Below are 17,413 nucleotides of genomic sequence, written 5' to 3'. Positions count from 1 at the left end.
TTCAAACTGTAGAACTATTTGCTACTTTGAACCCCAGTTCATTAGATGGAAAGCTTTCCCGTACTCTGTATGCATATATTATACATAAACACAGAGCCGGGAAGCACTGAAGGCCCATATTCGCTTGATACCATCACTTCACATTCAACAGTAAATGTTAGAGCAAACCCATGGCAGTAACGTGGTCTCCAGCAAGATGACATACTTCAGTATGCATTTGCATGACTTGATACATTCTAGGTAGATAATCTGAAGCATGTTGGGTCATGACCATTATCTTTTCAAAAGAGCAATTTCAATTCTGTCATGTTTGGATGACGTGATGGATGACACGAGATGTGAGAACTGTATTATTTTATCACATAGATTCACTGCATACAGAAAGTATACTCAGGTGTGTGCATCAGATATGGACATTGTCCTTTCACACATTTGAGTGTATATGAAATTAAGGGTGTTATCAAGAAGCTAAATGGAATCTGTACACACGGCAAGTGGCCAGTGCAGAAATCTTTGAGAATGGCCAATTTACCACAATGGACACCATTTCTACCATTGATGTCATGTTTTCAGTTACTGCCAAGTCTGCCATGCATCCACATTCGCTTTTGCCACACAGATGGATGGAACAATATGAATGGTGTGGTGAATTGATGTGTGGCATTACATATACTGTATATGCATGTTTTATTTATTTATTTTTAAAATTAAAATACAAGGTGAGAACACATCTCGAGAAGAATATCCTCTTATCTGCTGAACAAGAGAGCAGGCTAGTTCTTAGGTCCCTCACAGCGGTGTACTGCTGTTTCCAGTTATTATTTTCTATCACATAATCATAAGAATGGGGATCAAGCTGTTAGGCAAAGCAGAATTTCATGTTGTTGGTGGCTTATGTACAAATGCAGGAGGAGAGAAAAAACAGGTAGCAACTAAGACAAACCCAGAGCACAGTTATGAGATATGTGAGGCCTATGTGATGGTGACAGTGCGCTTACATGTGCAAAACAATCAGAATAAAGCACCAATCGGAGTATTAGAATTTGGAATATTTCAGTTTACATGCTAAGTGAACTGTTAAGCTAAGCAAGATTCCATAGAACGTTATAAACTCCAACTGTTATCTCCTCCGATTTTATAAAATTTAAGTTCAATCGGAGAACTCAGTTTACATTCCATTTTCAATTGGAGTAAAGAATTTAATCAGAGTGAAATCTGATTGTTTGCTTGCATGTAACCACCACACTGATTGTGATGCTGTCTGGCCAGTTGATTCAGGGGGACTTTCCTGGAAACGTCAGTTTGACCACCATGCTGTGGCTGTGACTTGACCGTAAGAGTTTTTTCAAAGTCACAGGACAGGTGCCTATTCTGTGTTGACATTGGTCATGTGGGGTGAGATACAAAAAGAATAAAAAGACAAAGTTACAGAGAGGGAAGGTGAGAGACTGAAAAGATAAACAGAAAAGAGAAGGAAAGAAAACACTTTGGACATTTATCAATGTTCAAAATGTGTGTTATCAATGTGAAGCCACTGAAAACTGAAAAAAGGAAAGAAAAAAAAGAAAGACCGAAAGCAGCAAGGGTAAACAAAAAGAGGGTGACACACGAACAACAGATATGGCAAAAGGAAAGACAAAGGATAAAACAAAAACAAGTGAAGTAAACTAATAAAGAAGGACAGAGGCAGAGAGATGGGGGCTCTTGTTTTCCAGTGGCTGAGAGCAGACAGCTTACTAAGGAAGCCCTGGGAGGCAACATATGGCATCGAGATGAACATGCGCCTGCTTCTATTTCAACCTCTGCCAGCATCAGGCTGTCAGTCAATACCTTGGAGACGTGTAAATATGACTGTATATGCTGCCATCACCACCACCCTAGATTCAGAGGATATAAGATCATAAGATATAATATATATATAAGATCACAGTAAAGTAATCACTGAGTGTATTTGTGACGTCCTTACATGGAATAATACTGACAGCCAAATCCAGAAGAAATGTAAGCCATTTGAGAAATTGACAGCGAAAGATCACCACTGTGTATAAGGCATAATCTGTGTCCTTGAGTTAGTCGTGCTGAGAGCGCCTGTGTGAAAAGCGTCTGTGTGGTGTCTTGTCTTCTTATACAAAGCTGGACTTACCGTTATGAATGCAAAGGTCCTTATACCCTGTCTGTAGTGATTCCAGTATAAATGCAAAAGTCCTTATAATTGTAGTAATTCAAGATTTGTCAGGATTGTACCTTTCAGTTAGTCAAGCTGATGTAATGATTATCTCCATGTCAAGACTACAAAGACAAATATACTCAGAAGTTTTTTCAACTGCCTGTTGAGAGTACTAGGTCAGAAGAAAAGAGATTTTTGGATTCAGTTTGGTTTGGCTCAATTGTGTAGATTCTTTCGATTTATAAAGGCAAAGGTACTCATTAGTAGGAAAACCAGCTCAATGACACAATACACAGTACATAGACAAGTGAAGTGTTCAATAATTTTGAGATGCTTTCCTGGTGCTTAAGGACTTATATGGATGTTAATGCTATGGGAAAGACATCGGCCCACAACTAACCATCCTTAAGTGCTCAGGTGACCAAAATGAGCAGTTGAGCATTCAGGTGACGATCCCCTCCACTGACATGACCACCGATCCTCAATGTTCAGTATGTCTTTGCTGAGGTGTCATCACCCCCACAGGTACAGAGGGAGCACCCCCCAAAAAGACTCAGTCTTGATGTCCTCAGGTCACATGTGAACGCAGCCGCCACTCCATCTTCACGTGCAGCACAGTCAACTGCCCACCATGATGGGCTCCACCGTGAGAATGTCCGTTCGACCCGTCCCCGACAGTGACAACAACTGCGGAGCGGAACTCTTCTTAAGGCTCGGACGGGAGGGGCAGGGTGCTCCCCCCGCCTCCCTCTCGGGCCAGGCAGCGCGGTGATGCCCATTCTGACTGCTAGGGGGCAGCAGGCTCTGTCGCTGCTGCTCTCGCTGCTGCTGCCGCTCCTGCGACGAGGCATCAACAGCGGCGGCCACCCGCTTCCTCCAGGGACACACGGCCAGCAGGCGCTTGAGCTCGGCCCTGAAGCTGTGGTTGAGCCAGCAGTAGATGAAGGGGTTGTAGCAGGTGCTGCTCATGGCCAGCCAGTGGAAGGAGAAGTAGAGGATGTTGTTGGAGCGGATGGCGCGGCTGGAGAGCAGCAGCACGTAGCAGTTGAGCGGGAACCAGCAGACGGCGAACACCACCACCACCGCCATCAGCATCTTGATGGTGCGCTTGCGCTTGCGTCGCTGCAGGAAGTACTGCTCGCTTGTCACGTCGCCGATGGCGTTCGGGCGCCACAGGCGTCGAGCCACGCCCAGGTAGGCACCGCTGATGATGAGGAGGGGCAGCACGTAGAGCAGGACAAAGGTGGCCAGGTCCAGATACTGCCAGAAGATGTCCGAAGGTTCCGGAAAGTCAGGTACACAGAGGCAGCGGACTATTTCTTTACTGGTAGTGATTTGAGCGAAAAGTAGGATGGCAGCAACGGGAGCAACATTGTGTTGGAGAGAGAGAGAGAGAGAGAGAGGGAGAGAGAGAGAGAGAGAGAGAGAGAGAGAGAGAAAACAGGATAAATTACATAACTTCCCAAAGTGGAAAAGGAAGTCATTGCGGTCTGTGAAAGCACTGCACAAAGCCTAATAACACTGAAAGGACATATGCATAGTATCGTGATGTGTGCTTACCTGTATACAAATGTAAAAAGCTTCTGATAAATGGCATGCGGTAAAGAGAAGGAGCCACCCATCAGCCATATTACTGCAATGTAGATGAACCCTCGAAGAGTGGAAATCCTTGGTCTCAGAGGGTGCAAAATTACCTGCAGCAAAAGATTGACCAAAACAATTTAGCTGGAATTATCAGCCTGCAAATTTGTAGACTTCATTGACTGATTGATTTGAAAAGCAAATGTATTCACATTTGCATTGAAATGTAAAAATAAAAAATAGACACATATAAATACAAACATGTGCTAAACTATATGCATGAGAGGAATTAAATTCGGAGCTTTTATATACAGTATCTGGGAGATTTAGCTGGACACGCATTTTCAGCACCAGTGGGGTGGACAGCGCCCTAGGCTTAAACCGGTTGCCAAATAGAATCAATATGCTTGAAAGCAAAGTACACGAGTTTGCTTATCTAATCAGTTCCCGAAGGAAACAAATTTATGAGATTAATCACCACAAGGATGGCCATAAGCAAGTAGCAGTATAAAAGTACAGGGATATAAAAGTACCCATGTGTGCCGTAGCTATTTCTTGGCCGAGGGCGATTTTTTAATCATCATTCATTAATTTACGCTGCATCAGATTAAGCTGTAGTTCGGCTGCCAATGCATCTGCGATGCTGTTCAGTCACGCACCTATAATGCTGTTTTTTATCAGTGTTGAAAGTGCGTTATTAATGTAAAGCCACTAAGAACTGTCAGCGCAGAGATGGTAACCAAATGAAATTAACAGTTTATACCCACCTGACGTCTGTCCAGAGCTATAGCCGTGAGGGTGAGAGTGGACACGTGCAGGGAGCAGTACTGCACGAAGCGACTGATATGACACATGCCCTTTCCGAATACCCAGGTGCTGATGACAAAACGAACCTGGAACAGGCAGGGGACTGTTTACAAAAATACACAAAACAGGCAAAGACACAAACAGATTCTGCAATTCCTTCATTAATCCATCCATCCGTTGATTCACTCTTACTTTACTAAGGTGATTCATACTTACTAAGGTGAATGGAGTGTTCAGCAAGGTGATAAGAATGTCCGCTATGGCCAGGTTGGCAATGAATAAACTCGTGACAGAGCGCGTTTGTTTATTCTTCATTACCACGTGGCAAACTAGGGAATTCCCGAAGAGCGATATGACAATAATAAAAGAATAAGCGATGATCAACAAAACTTTCGTAGTGGGATTTTGAGACTCAGCGCCATATTTTTTCTTGCCTAGCAAAGTCTGCCAGTCAGCAAGGGCATTCTCATCCAAAGTGTAAATCGACCTGTTCAAAGAAAATTGAAGAATTTCATCTGTCTCCGTTGAGTTCCGCGCGAAAGACTCCATCTTTTCGAGACGGTTAATAAAAACCACCAAAGCTATCCACACGCTCATAGGCTACTGCTACTCTACTCGGCAGTAGGACCTTATGGCAGAGGTGCGGTTCCTGACAACGCAAGAACCTACGCACGAGAGCGCCCCGATTCTCCGTTGGTTATATGTACTTGACAGGCAGATTGTTGCGATTCATTCTCCTCTTAAACTTTCCCCCACCCCTCACAGCCGTGATCATGGCAAAGTTATCAAAATGTAAATAGTCATATTTGACGACAAATGGGAATGCAGACAGATTATGTTTTATATAATCTTTTAAACCTGATCAGGTGTTAAAAACGAACACATTTATATGATTTGCATAGCCTACGTGTCATTATACATTTTGTTTACAACAATATTCACAGTTCTGTGATTTGCAGCAAAATATCTCTATGTATAGTATGTCATGTATGCAATGCACAATAGGTAAACATCTTTAAAATGATTAATTAAATAAAGATACTGGTGATATATTGACACTGATCTCTGACAAATTGGAAATTGAAACAAAGTGAAACTGTCATAGACAGTCAAAGAAATGGGCAGAGCCACTCCATAGTACTTAAATGAAGATAAGTGAAATCAATTTGAACCAGTTCCATGTTGGGCACTGATTGAAATGCAGCCTCAAGCTCAAGTTTGGGGACACAGATGTGCCATCGAGCAACGGAATGAAACATGGTAACTCTTCTGGTAGCTGTGCCCAGAAATGAGGAAAACATGCAGGTGGGCGATTTGTTCCAACACAGCTTCTAACAAAGAGTATATTATAAGTAAAGAGAGGCGAAACTCAATAGAATGTTACTTCTATACTCTATAATTTTAACATCGGTTTAGAAAAGTGTTTATCATGGTCATAATGTGAGATCCGAGGCTATGAAGTCAGTCAGATAGTGCTGCATTTCTCTGAAAATAAACAATGGTCACAAAAAAGTATGTAGAATTGTTGAGAAAATTGCTTTAAAAAGCTTAAATTGTTAACCATGTTGTTAGTCGCTTTGGTTAAAAATGCGTCTGCCAAATGTAATGTAATGAAAAAAATGGCTTAAAACTCAAGTTATGGAATATCAAAGTGATGACAAAATGAATGGGGGTCAATGTGGAGCTACTGTTGGGTTGAAGTCGGCAAACCAGTTTCCTGTTTGCTGACATCAGTGTCAAGGAGGAGTGCTTCAGTTGTACCATGAAGTGTGCTCACCGAAAATCCTTTCCTCCTTATTTTATGCAGCCACTGCACATAGGCTGGCATTTTTATGAAAAAAGGTGGAAGCTAAAACTGCTTTTATAGCGACTTGAAGCCGAGCAGAGTGGCACACAGCAGTTATTGTGTTTCTTACATTTTGGTTCAACTAAAGCACTCATCTTTGGATGCTTGTTGACAGCCATATCAACGAACAGGAAACTGGTTTGCAGACATCCCAACCTGCAAAAAGCCATTTCAGGGAGGTACCTAACCTGGCCCTAGCCAGGAGGTACCCCCCCCCCCCCCCCCCAAAAAAAAAAAAAAAAAAAAAATTAAAAAATAAGTAAATAAATAAAAAATAAAATAAATATCAATAAAAAATTACTTTAGCCTTCTTAGATACTGAAATAGTGATGAATAGCCTATGTTTGTTAATTAATTGTCTCTACTCAGCACACCAAATAAGGAAGGCCTATTAGAAATTGTGATAATAAAATATGTAGATTTTGGTAGTTTGGTCTTTATGTAGCCTTGGCAAATAGCCAGTAGGCTAGTCTGGAATAATATGCAGATGAAATGACACTTGTTAAACTCACCTCAGCATGTCTTTTGCAATCATTTAACCCGCCAAAGTCACTGTTAGCCTACAAACAGTGCAGCATGCAAGACTTGTTATTTTAAACTCTTATGAGACAAGGGTACACTTTCGTGTAGTCTGATGTGAAATGGGTCCTTTTTGGGGGGCACTCTGCCTCTGCCATGACGCTCCTGTTCCTACTGAACTGAACATGAAACAGGCCAATCAGGATGCTCTCTGTCTTGAACAGCCACAGACGCACTACCTCTCTCTCCTAGCGTTCATGGGCTTCGTAAAAACCTTTCTCCGAGTGAAAACATCATCATTCCGCGTCATTCACGTCACGTAATGTGTGAGTCAGAGGTCAGAAACTGGGGCTAGATTTTGCTAACAGAGTTGCCCAGTTAGGGGCTCGTCATCACTTTTGTCGTCACGTTGTAGTTCGTTTGTAGTCCATGTGGCCTTTCATGTCCAACAGTTTTAATGTGAACTTGGGAATTTGCCCTTTTTATCACTTGAAAAGCTGCATATCTTTCTTTCACGAGCATCTTACACTATATTTTAAGCAAATACAGTTGTTTGTTTAGGATTAGTGAGTGTATGTTTTAACCTTTGTTGTGGCATCCGTGTTTGTCACACATTCGATGGCAAAGCACTTGAACACTTGCTGTCGGAAAAACAAAGTAGCCATGGGGGCGGTCCTTGTCATTCCGAGGTGCTCTGAATGCACCATAAGTTTCGGTCTCGTGTGCTCGCTCTAGATTCCGGGAGATTTTATCTAATTTGCGTGCATCAGGGAGCCGTTATCAATATGCGGGAGACTCCCGGAACTTCCGGGAGACTTGGGATGTCTGGGTTTGTCGACCTCAAGTAAGCTAGTGCACAGCGCCCATGAGGTAGTCCATCAGCCTCAGACCCTTTCATACAGTAGATGGTACGCTTTATCTATTAACACTCATCTATCCCCTTGGAAACTACCCATTACAAATCCAGCCAAAGTAAAAAAACATAAAACCCAAAACCCAAAAAATGCAGTTTTTCCTAAATAACTACCTGAACCGTGGCACTGAGGATGAAGAATTTTTTATGGTATGTTGGTCTCAAGGGCCCACATCAACCTGGTCCATAATCACTCATTTGTGATTTGCAACATTTCGCCCCTATCTTCAGTTAACATGTTCAGAACTGCGGCAAATTTTATGTGTATGATTAACCTGGCATTCTCTGGGGGTATGCCAAGTTTCGTAGAATTTCATCCATGGGGGGGTCTAAAAAAATTTAAGTTATGTGTACATTTAGTGACTGTACACTCATTGGTCTGTAGATGGCGGTGCACACATATACACACGCACACACAAACAGGCACGCACATACTATCGGTGTCGGCAATTAGAACGGCCAATAGACCTCTCCGGAATAAGTCCCGCCTCCGAAGCAGCCGTGTCCACCCAACTTCCGGGCGTCGAATGTCTATGGGAAATAACATGGCGTTTCGAAATATCATACCTGTCAAACATCTGTAGGTGGCGAAGTAGAAAAAAATGGTTGGCCGATTGGCCTACACACTTCTGCCATCTAGTTTCCACTGGATTATTTTGATTGTCGGTGCCGTTAAAGTAGAAATATATCAGCAAGAAGCACTAAGCTAACGCACGCTTCAGACGCCGCGACTCCCCCAGTCAAGGTTGCATAGCAACGGCAATGTTTCATAGTTTGTCTTCACCGAAATGGAGTTCGTGGCACCAGAGCCTGTCTACGAAGGTGGCACTAACCCTGCGTGAAATCATCATGTTTGATAGGTTGTTAATATATTCTGAAAATGTTACTATTCTGATCAAGGTCATGCAAAATAAAGCTATCGACTCAATATGACTCTACCTCTGATTCCTAGTCTGCTTATCATTATCTGTTTTTCGTGTTTTTCTCGTCATGTCTTTAGTGTCTTTGTCGGCGATTTCTTTCTTTTTCAAATATCTCAATAACAGCCAACAAACTCGCACAGTCAAACCAAAGTTAAGTCGTGTTGAAAAGAGGCTGAACCTTGCAAACGATTTACTTTTATAGACCACTGAAATCACGCATGAATCACACGTGAAAATGACCATCACGTTAGGTTGTGACCAGGCACGTGCAGAGAAGGGGGGCTACGCTACAGGGGCTCTAGCACCTGCCCTTTTGCCCCTTTGATGTGCCCTTTTGACAAGACCCGTTTTTTAGTTTTTAAAATTTGTAATACTTCCGCTAGTTCCAACGTTCGCTAAAATGTCTCATTAATAGTTTGTGAAATTAGAAATTTACAAAAATAAAAATGTTCTGTGTTAATTGAAATGCCTTGTTGCGGCCACCAATCCGTGACGTCATACATTCAGTGAACTCTCAGAAGGTGCACGCAGGCACAGTGCTGCAGGAGACGTTTGGGAGCACGGTAAGGTCACTTGGCAGTTAGCCCAAAGATTGTTAAGGCGGAGCAAGATACTTCGTCGTAGTTCATGTCTATGGGCGCGAAATGGGGATCGAATCCTGTCTGCATAAAGAGGCGTGTCGATGACGTATTGATGAGCGTACGTTGCAAACCGCCAACAGCAGCGGCATAAATAACCGGCGCACACCTGATATAAAGTTTTCTCCAGACTGGAATGCTCAAAAATGCTAAAAATGTACCTGAAATGTTCACAAGGGTTTGAGGATCATGAAAACGTGCCCGAAATTCACATTCCTAACTCTATAGAACTAAGACCTTAGCATATGTGGTAAAATTCTGAGCTATGCCCATAGACTTCAATGGAGCAGTCGCTGCCTCTGCTCTGCATAAAGGGGGATTTTGACCCCCCCCCCCCCCCCCTCGTGCGATCCGGGTTCCCGGAAGTGGCTCCTGATGAAGTATCTTGCTCCGCCTTAACAATCTTTGGTTAGCCTATCTGAACATGCAATAGTATTCAGCTTAGAGATAGAGAATAAAATGTTTAAAGTTGTTTCATGTTTAATGAAGTAGGCTATCAAACCCGTTTTAACCATGTCATGGTCCATCCATTTAAATAACCTGGCAGCTTCGAAAATCTAAGGCTGAACGTTCATAACATATTCTGTTTAGGTTACTATGTTAGCTTAGGTTAGTAGACCTAGTTCATAAAACAGAGTAGGCAAACCTTTTCTAAATCGTCATAAGCCGACGACTAGGCCTACTGTAGTTGTTTAACTCAGTGATTCTTAAACTAGGGGTCGCCAAAAACTTCCATGGGGTCGCTAATTATTTTCTGTATTCAGTCTGAAATTATTATTAGGTGAAACAAAGGAAAATTATATTGGCCTTTTCTGCCTTTTTCTTATTTACACGCAGTTAAGAGAAGAGAGAGAAATGTTTTCGTCTTTCAACGAGATCTGGTTCAGTCTATGGGCTACTGGTCCGCTGATAGAAACAATGTAACTATCTGCTCCGACTATGCAAACTGAACTTGTTCCCGCTATTTTAAGTAAAACAAAACAAAAGACATAGGTAGCCTACTAGCCAAAATGGACAGGTGGCTGCTTAAAAAATGAACAAAAGCTCGGAAGTGCCATCTACCAGTGCGTCTACTCATCAGTGATCCTCAGATGGGACAAGTCTACAGGCCGGTGAGAATAAAAAAGAACAAACGGCGCGATCGGCTTTATCAGAAAGAATTTCTGAAATATGCATTCACTTGCCAAGTTAAAGATAACCTCGACCACCCACAATGTGTGATTTGCGGCGATGTTCTGGCGAATGAGAGCTTAAAACCTGTCAAAATGAAACGACATCTTAAAATACAGATGTCGGCTCAGCACCGTGGAGGAAAATCTCTGTGTCGCCGTATGCAGCATTCCTCCTAGAATTAACTTGCTATGTTCACGGAAGCATGCCCACCCTTCCCATTGAAATTGTTAAAGATAGTAAACCAGAAAAGGGAAATAAAAATTACTGTTATTGTTATCGCCATATAATTAATGTAACGTTGTAGGCCTAATGCTGCATGTGTATTTGTGTGTGCGCGCTAGCACATATCGCTCTGATCTGATATGGCGGCAGCCTACACTTGTTTAATCGTGATTGTTTGGTTTTCTCGGTTCTTGTTCATATGGAGTAAATAAAACAAATGACTTTGCTTTCTAGTTTTTGCTTGATTTAGTTGTTAACGTTTGAGGGGGGTATTTGAGTAAGGACTTAGGGTAACACTTTATAATAACTACACACAATTCATCATTTATTAAGCCTTTGTTACTTATTAGTTAATGGTTTGTTCATCATTAGTAATTTCTAATTTATCATCAGTAAAGCATTTGTTCACACATTTATAAATAGTTTGTTCATAGTAAATAAGTTTATATCTTTAATATAAACTTATTACAAGTTACGTATAAGTTACAAGTGGTTAGTTAATGATATTTTGTGAGCTCATCTAAAGTGAGGACGTTTTATGCCTTGCAACACATTTACAAATGAGTAATAAAGTTTACACTTGCATTTATTCATTTAGCCAACACTTTCACCCAAAGCGACTTACACATATCAATGAAATTAAAGGGCAAGGCCACATTGGTGAACGCCGGGGTTTGAACCCCCAACTTTATGGGTTACTGCATGTTAACCTGGCTCCCTATCCACTACACTACCTCTGTCCAGTGGTATTACAACCGTCAATTCAAAAATATAATATAGATATGCGCGTTTACTACGAACAAACCATTTTTAACTGTGTGTAAACATGATTTACAGATGAGAATTAATGTAGGAATAATGAAGAATACAGCATTTAATAATAGTTTACTGATGTTTAATAACAGTGTGTAGTAGAAGAAAACAGAAACTCTTGCATAGTTGTAGGGTTTTCTATCTGGGCCAAGGTAGTGTAGTGGATAAGGAGCTGGACTAGTATGCAGTAGCCTGAAAAGTTGGGGGTTCGATTCCCAGCTTTCACTGTTATGTCAATGGCCTTCAATTTAATTGACATGTGTACGTCGCTTGTCTGCTAAATCAATGAATGTGAATGTAATCTTTACAACTCATTTGAAAATGTGTTGCAAGGCATAGAAAGTCCTCACTTTAGATAAGCTCACAAAATATCATTAACTAACCACTTGTAACCCCTGAGTTAATCATGAATTAAAGTATTAGGAAGTGGTTTATAAAATATGTATCCTCACCCTAACTAATCATTAGTGCATGTGTATATTGCATAATTTATTAAGTATTAACAATAATTCTTAAACATATTTTAGATATAGGCTTATTTACTATGAACAATCCATTTATAACTGTGTGTACAAATATTTTATTTATGAGAATTAACATAGGAACAATGCTTTACAAATGATGAACAAAGCATTTTGTAATAGTTTGCAACTGGTTTATAATAAGAAAATGATTTCATTATAAGTGGTTGTTTCATTACTTATTAAGTATAAATCATGTACTTACAAACATATTTTTTGGATAGGCTTATTTACTATGAACAAACCATTTTTAATTGTGTGAACAAATGCTTTACTGATGATAAATTATGTATGAACAATAAATTACTAATGATGAACAAACCATTAACTAATAAGTAACAAAGGCTTAATAAATGATGAATTGTGTGTAGTTATTATAAAGTGTTACCGGACTTAGAATGGGTTTGGGGCAGGGCCGTAGTCACCATAGACATTGAGGGGGACGTGTCTCCCCCAATATTCAAATATGACCAAAATGCCCCCCCCCCCCCCCCCCAATATAAGGACATAGAAAAAGAAAGAAAGAATAAAGCGCTATACTAGGCCTACAGGAAACCAACACGCATCAGAAATGTAATCAAACGTAACTAATGCACAAATTATGACCTATGGTTCCAGAGGAGCCTACACCCCTGAGTGGTTTGTCCTGGTGATTTTCCGTTTTTCGTTAGTGGCGTGCGCTATCAAAAGCTTCCTTTTACTGCACCCTACTGCGGTGAGGTGGGGCTGTCAACAATATCGCAAAAGCTACCGGTACAATTTTCACAAAACTTATTTGAAAGGTGTAGCACAGGCTAAGGAAATCCCATACATTTTTGGAGCCGATCAGACTGAAAGGGAACATTTTCCATATTGTAGCCTATTCTCGTAATGATGGCGAAAGTGAAACGTTTTACTTTAAATGATGAATTTGTGCAAGCCTGTGTCATTTCTTTCACGTCTTTCAACATAAATAATGCATTCATATGCTAGTAGTAATGTCAGAAATTACCGTTTAGCTATAGGCCTCTTAGAAATGATTGTTGCATCTTGCATATTATTTAGATGTGCACTCAATCGCGCATCCATGCAGGCAAAACGTGATCAAATGTGGCGACAGCACACAAGTTGGAAAAAACTTTTACAATGTGATGATAGCCTACAGTTAATGTGAATTGCGGACAATAATCAAAGAAAGGAATTTGCACCTCCATTCACCAATTAAAAGCTGTAGTAGGCCTAGTGTTTACATGTTGGCACAAAACGTAATTTCTGTCAAAAGCCAGTCTATAATGCATACAGGGGTAACATGAAGTGAGTCAGACAGAAGAGGGGGCTGTCTTAGTAGCCTATTCCTGAATCCTGTCCCTTTCAAACTATGTTAAAAATGTGTGATTAGCCGCCAGCATAATAAAATCTAAATTAAAAGACAAAATCTTATTAGGCCAAACCTATGTGTCTAAGCCTTAGTTTAATCTTCAGGTGTAAGTAATAAGTCAAAGAACCACATTCTGTGTAATATAGAGGTTATCATAAGAGACTCTAGTTTCTTTTAAAGTATACATTTTGAACACAAATGGAGTCACTGGTCCAGGGATGGATTACTGAATGGGCTTACTGGGCCCAAGAGCTCAGGGGGCCCTGAAGCCCAAGCCTCTGTGTGAAGTTGCTTCTTCTCCACCCTTCTCTTTTCACAAAACTCACCAGAAGTCATCTGGTGGGTCATTTTTTTTTAAATAAAAAAATCTTCCGTGGGAGAATGCCTCAGGACCCCTCTATCTGAAGGGGGGGGGGCATCTGTGCCCAGGGGTTCATAATCCATCCATGCCATGCCTATGTCCGTCAAAAGTTTGGAATACCCTAATTGACTGACCTAACTAACGACTTGTTTGTGATTTTTAATAATATTTTTGCATGGTAGGAAATGTATTGAAATTCTGGTTGGGGGTCCCTCAGACCCCACCACAGATTTGGTCCCCCCCAATGTTGAGATCATGACTACGGCCTTGGTTTGGGGAAAGTGGGGTCGCCAGACCTCGCCATACTTTTTTGTGGGGTCGCCAGACAAAAAGTTTAAGAACCACTGGTTTAACTAACCCAACTCCACACGTCGTTCTCTGTTTACAGTAGGCTACATTACGCGTCATTTCTCTCAGTGGCCACATGCACAGCACGTGAATCTGCAAGACACCAGCTTGCTAATGGTGGTAGTTTACTGTGATAAACATTAAAATTATAGCCTGACAAGCCCAAGTATAAGCCAGACTAGGCAATAACATATTTGCTGCCGCTAGGGTGCGTCTAGATTTTTAAGCTATTAAAATTAGCTTTGAATTTAATCAATAAGATGTAGCCTTATAGCCTATGATCTCTGTATAGACAATAGCCTAATGAAAACTGAAAAGACCTATCTGTCTGTGCCCTGGCTACAGTAGGCCTACAGTACATGCACTCCTATTGAATTTTCAGAACCAAGGAGAGAAATGAGAAAAATGTGTTACAGCTATGTCTGCTATTTAGCCTACACCCATTCTTCTTGATACATAATGAATAAATATGAAAATGTATAAAATGTTTATCAGTACATTAGACTACTTTGCAAATTGCTAAACCATATAATAGCCTGTCCCACCATCATCATTGAAATAGCATAATGCTAGAATTTAAATTTGCATGTAGCCTATTGGGTTGTAATCAAAATTAATTAACATGGAATTTGTTCCATGTGCCCTTTTTTAAAATTTGAGCCCCTGCCCCTTCAAAGGTCTCTGCACGCCCCTGGTTGTGACTGGTTGTGAGCAAGATCTAACGCCCTCTTCCGCCGGCGTACATCGGCACTAGCTCCCGGTTAGCATTAATAATCGTTAACTACTTTAACGGCACCGACAATCAAAAAAATAGAGTGGAAACTAGATACTAGAAGTATGTAGGCCAATCGGCCCACCAGCTTTTTTACTTTGCCACCTACAGAGTTTGACAGGTATGACTTTTCGAAACGCCATGTTATTTCCCATAGACATTTGACGACCGGAAGTTGGGTGAATGCGGAAGTTACGGAGGCGGGACTTATTCTGGAGAGGTCTATACATAATTACAAATTCAGTAGGATTAAAGGAAAACCAAATATTCATCATCATCATCATCATGGCTGCATTTCCAGTATTGGCGATACGTAGTCGTTTGTCCACCAGATGGCGCATCGTTGCAGTGAGACGTAATTTGTTGGAAGTTAATCTAAAGTGGGTTGGAAAAACAATGGACGCTTCCTATAAGGACTGCAGTTTACCGCAGAGAACGTCTAATAAGGATAGGACGATTTTCACATGAAATGTAATTCCCATTTCTTCTTGAAGCTGAAATAAATCTGAGAATGTTTATCGGACATGCTTGGTTTTTACTGCAGGTAGGCCTACGTTAATCTTATAATTTCAATAGCTATAGGACCTACAATAATGTTACCGTTAGCATTGGTTGAGTGATGGAGGCCAATTTGATTGCATTTGTAGTAAACTATAAATGCGGTTATACCAAGCAAATTGATAGCAGCACTGTAATTGTATCTTTCGACTGTCATCTCATTCTGGCCTACTAACAAGCTAAGTAAGTTAGCCACAACGTTCCCTAACGCGATGGTTTTCTAATGGAAAAACCTGAAAGATAACCTGTCTATGATGCAAACACCCGGCTGGGACATTTCTCAAGTCAAGTCAAGTCAAGTCGGCTTTATTGTCAATTTCTTTACATGCACTGGTCATACAAAGAATTGAAATTTTGTTTCTTACTTTCCCATGCAGACATAGACATACTTTAAATACAAACATAGACATACTTTAGACATAGACATAGCCATAGACAATAAAAAATAAAAATATACAGACATACCACATACAGACATTAAAGTGCGAGACTGAAATATAGAACATATATTAGAATATAGAAATATAGAATATATATAAAAAAATAGAGGTAGTTGTGTTATATTTACATAGCAGCATTGTGGCAGAGTGGCAGAGTGATAAATAACATTGATAGCATTTACATGAAGTTTAAACTTGTGCTTGTGTGTACTGTATATTTACATAGATATGCAGTCATTTCAAGTATATCAGGCTTGATATGAAGCAGCAACATGTTAGGCTGCGCAGTCACAGTGCAGTTCCACAGGGCGGTCCTGGGGAGGTGTTGGGGGGGGGGGGGGGTTAGGGTAGACAGGATCCTAGGTTCCTAGGTTCCTGGCTGGCTGGTGGGTGGGGGGGCTGTCTGTGATGGGAGAGTGGGTAGAGTGTTCAGCATCCTGATTGCTTGGTGGATGAAGCTACTTGCAAGTCTGGTGGTGCGGGAGCGGAGGCTCCTGTACCTCTTTCCAGAGGGCAGGAGGCTGAACAGTTTGTGTGTCAGGTGGGTTGTGTCCTTGACGATCATTAGTGCTTTGCGGGTGAGGCGGGTGGTGTAAATGTCCTGCAGGTAGGGGAGTGGTGCTCCAATGATCCTCTTAGCTGTGTTAACAATGCGCTGGAGGGTCTTCCTGTTCTGATCTGTGCAGCTTCCGCCCCACACTGTGATGCAGCTGGACACGATGCTCTCGATGGTCCCTCTGTAGAATGTGGTCATGACGGGAGGCGTGGCACTTGCCTTCTTCAATTTGCGCAAGAAGTAGAGGCGCTGCTGGGCTTTCTTCGCCAGTGATGCTGTGTTGGTGGTCCAGGAGAGGTCGTCGCTGATGTGCACCCCCAGGAATTTTGTGCTGCTTACTCTCTCCACAGCATCTCCGTCGATGGAAAGTGGTGGCAGTTGTTTGTGGCCTCTCTGAAAGTTGACAACAATCTCCTTGGTCTTGCTGACATTCAGCAGGAGGTTGTTGTCTTTGCACCATTTGGCCAGCAGGTCTACTTCTTCTCTGTAGTGAGCCTCATCGCCCTTAGTGATGAGGCCCATCAGTGTTGTGATGTCCGCAAACTTCACCAGATGGTTGGAGCTGTGAGTGGTTGTGGTATTTCTGCTTGCTAAATAGGTTTTTTTTCTGCTGTTGATTTGGTCACAGTCCTTGGTGGCCCTGTCAGTGCTTTGTAAAGTGTTGCATTAAGACCACAAAAGTCTCAAAAAGCATCTGAGCTAACGTTCATTCCCAAACACCCACTAGGCTACTTCAATACTGTATTTTCAAAATTAACACACCAGTGATGATCTACATCTAAACCAAATATTTTAGAGCGCACTTTAGAGCTGTATCCAAGGCAGGGCTGTACACATAATCGTAATATTATTTGTTGCACGTGCTACAAAAATCATTCTGTGCAATGGATGATTTACC

The 17,413-nt window shown here is 41.4% G+C and overlaps 1 protein-coding gene across 1 annotated transcript; it reads right to left on the bottom strand.

Moving 5' to 3' along the window:
- Nucleotides 1–2,785: 2,785 nt before the first annotated feature.
- LOC143112645 (G-protein coupled receptor 83-like) lies at nt 2,786–17,037 on the bottom strand. The gene is made up of 6 exons (XM_076274923.1): nt 16,945–17,037; nt 16,460–16,560; nt 4,772–5,042; nt 4,516–4,641; nt 3,728–3,861; nt 2,786–3,491 (listed from the first exon to the last, which is right to left on the bottom strand). Exons 1-6 carry the CDS (start codon nt 17,035–17,037, stop codon nt 2,786–2,788), a joined length of 1,431 nt encoding a protein of 476 aa, XP_076131038.1.
- Nucleotides 17,038–17,413: the final 376 nt, after the last annotated feature.

The sequence above is a fragment of the Alosa pseudoharengus genome, unplaced genomic scaffold (assembly GCF_046254945.1).
Source record: "Alosa pseudoharengus isolate Yale_2024_CS ecotype anadromous, Long Island Sound unplaced genomic scaffold, YU_APseudo_1.1 YU_APseudo_1.1_scf_8, whole genome shotgun sequence".
NCBI classification, from domain to species: Eukaryota; Metazoa; Chordata; class Actinopteri; order Clupeiformes; family Clupeidae; genus Alosa; species Alosa pseudoharengus.
The sequence above is the reverse complement of the archived record's forward strand: the minus strand, read 5'-3'. Positions and strand labels throughout refer to the sequence as shown.

Coding starts and splice junctions, on each gene's coding strand:
- LOC143112645 (XM_076274923.1), bottom strand. CDS start 17,037: ATGGGCCTCATCACTAAGGGCGATGAGGCTCACTACAGAGAAGAAGTA. Junction 5,043..16,459: donor CTCCTGCCCTCTGGAAAGAG/GTACAGGAGCCT, acceptor TTCTTTGAACAG/GTCGATTTACACTTTGGATG. Junction 3,862..4,515: donor TAGCTCTGGACAGACGTCAG/GTGGGTATAAAC, acceptor CTTTTGCTGCAG/GTAATTTTGCACCCTCTGAG.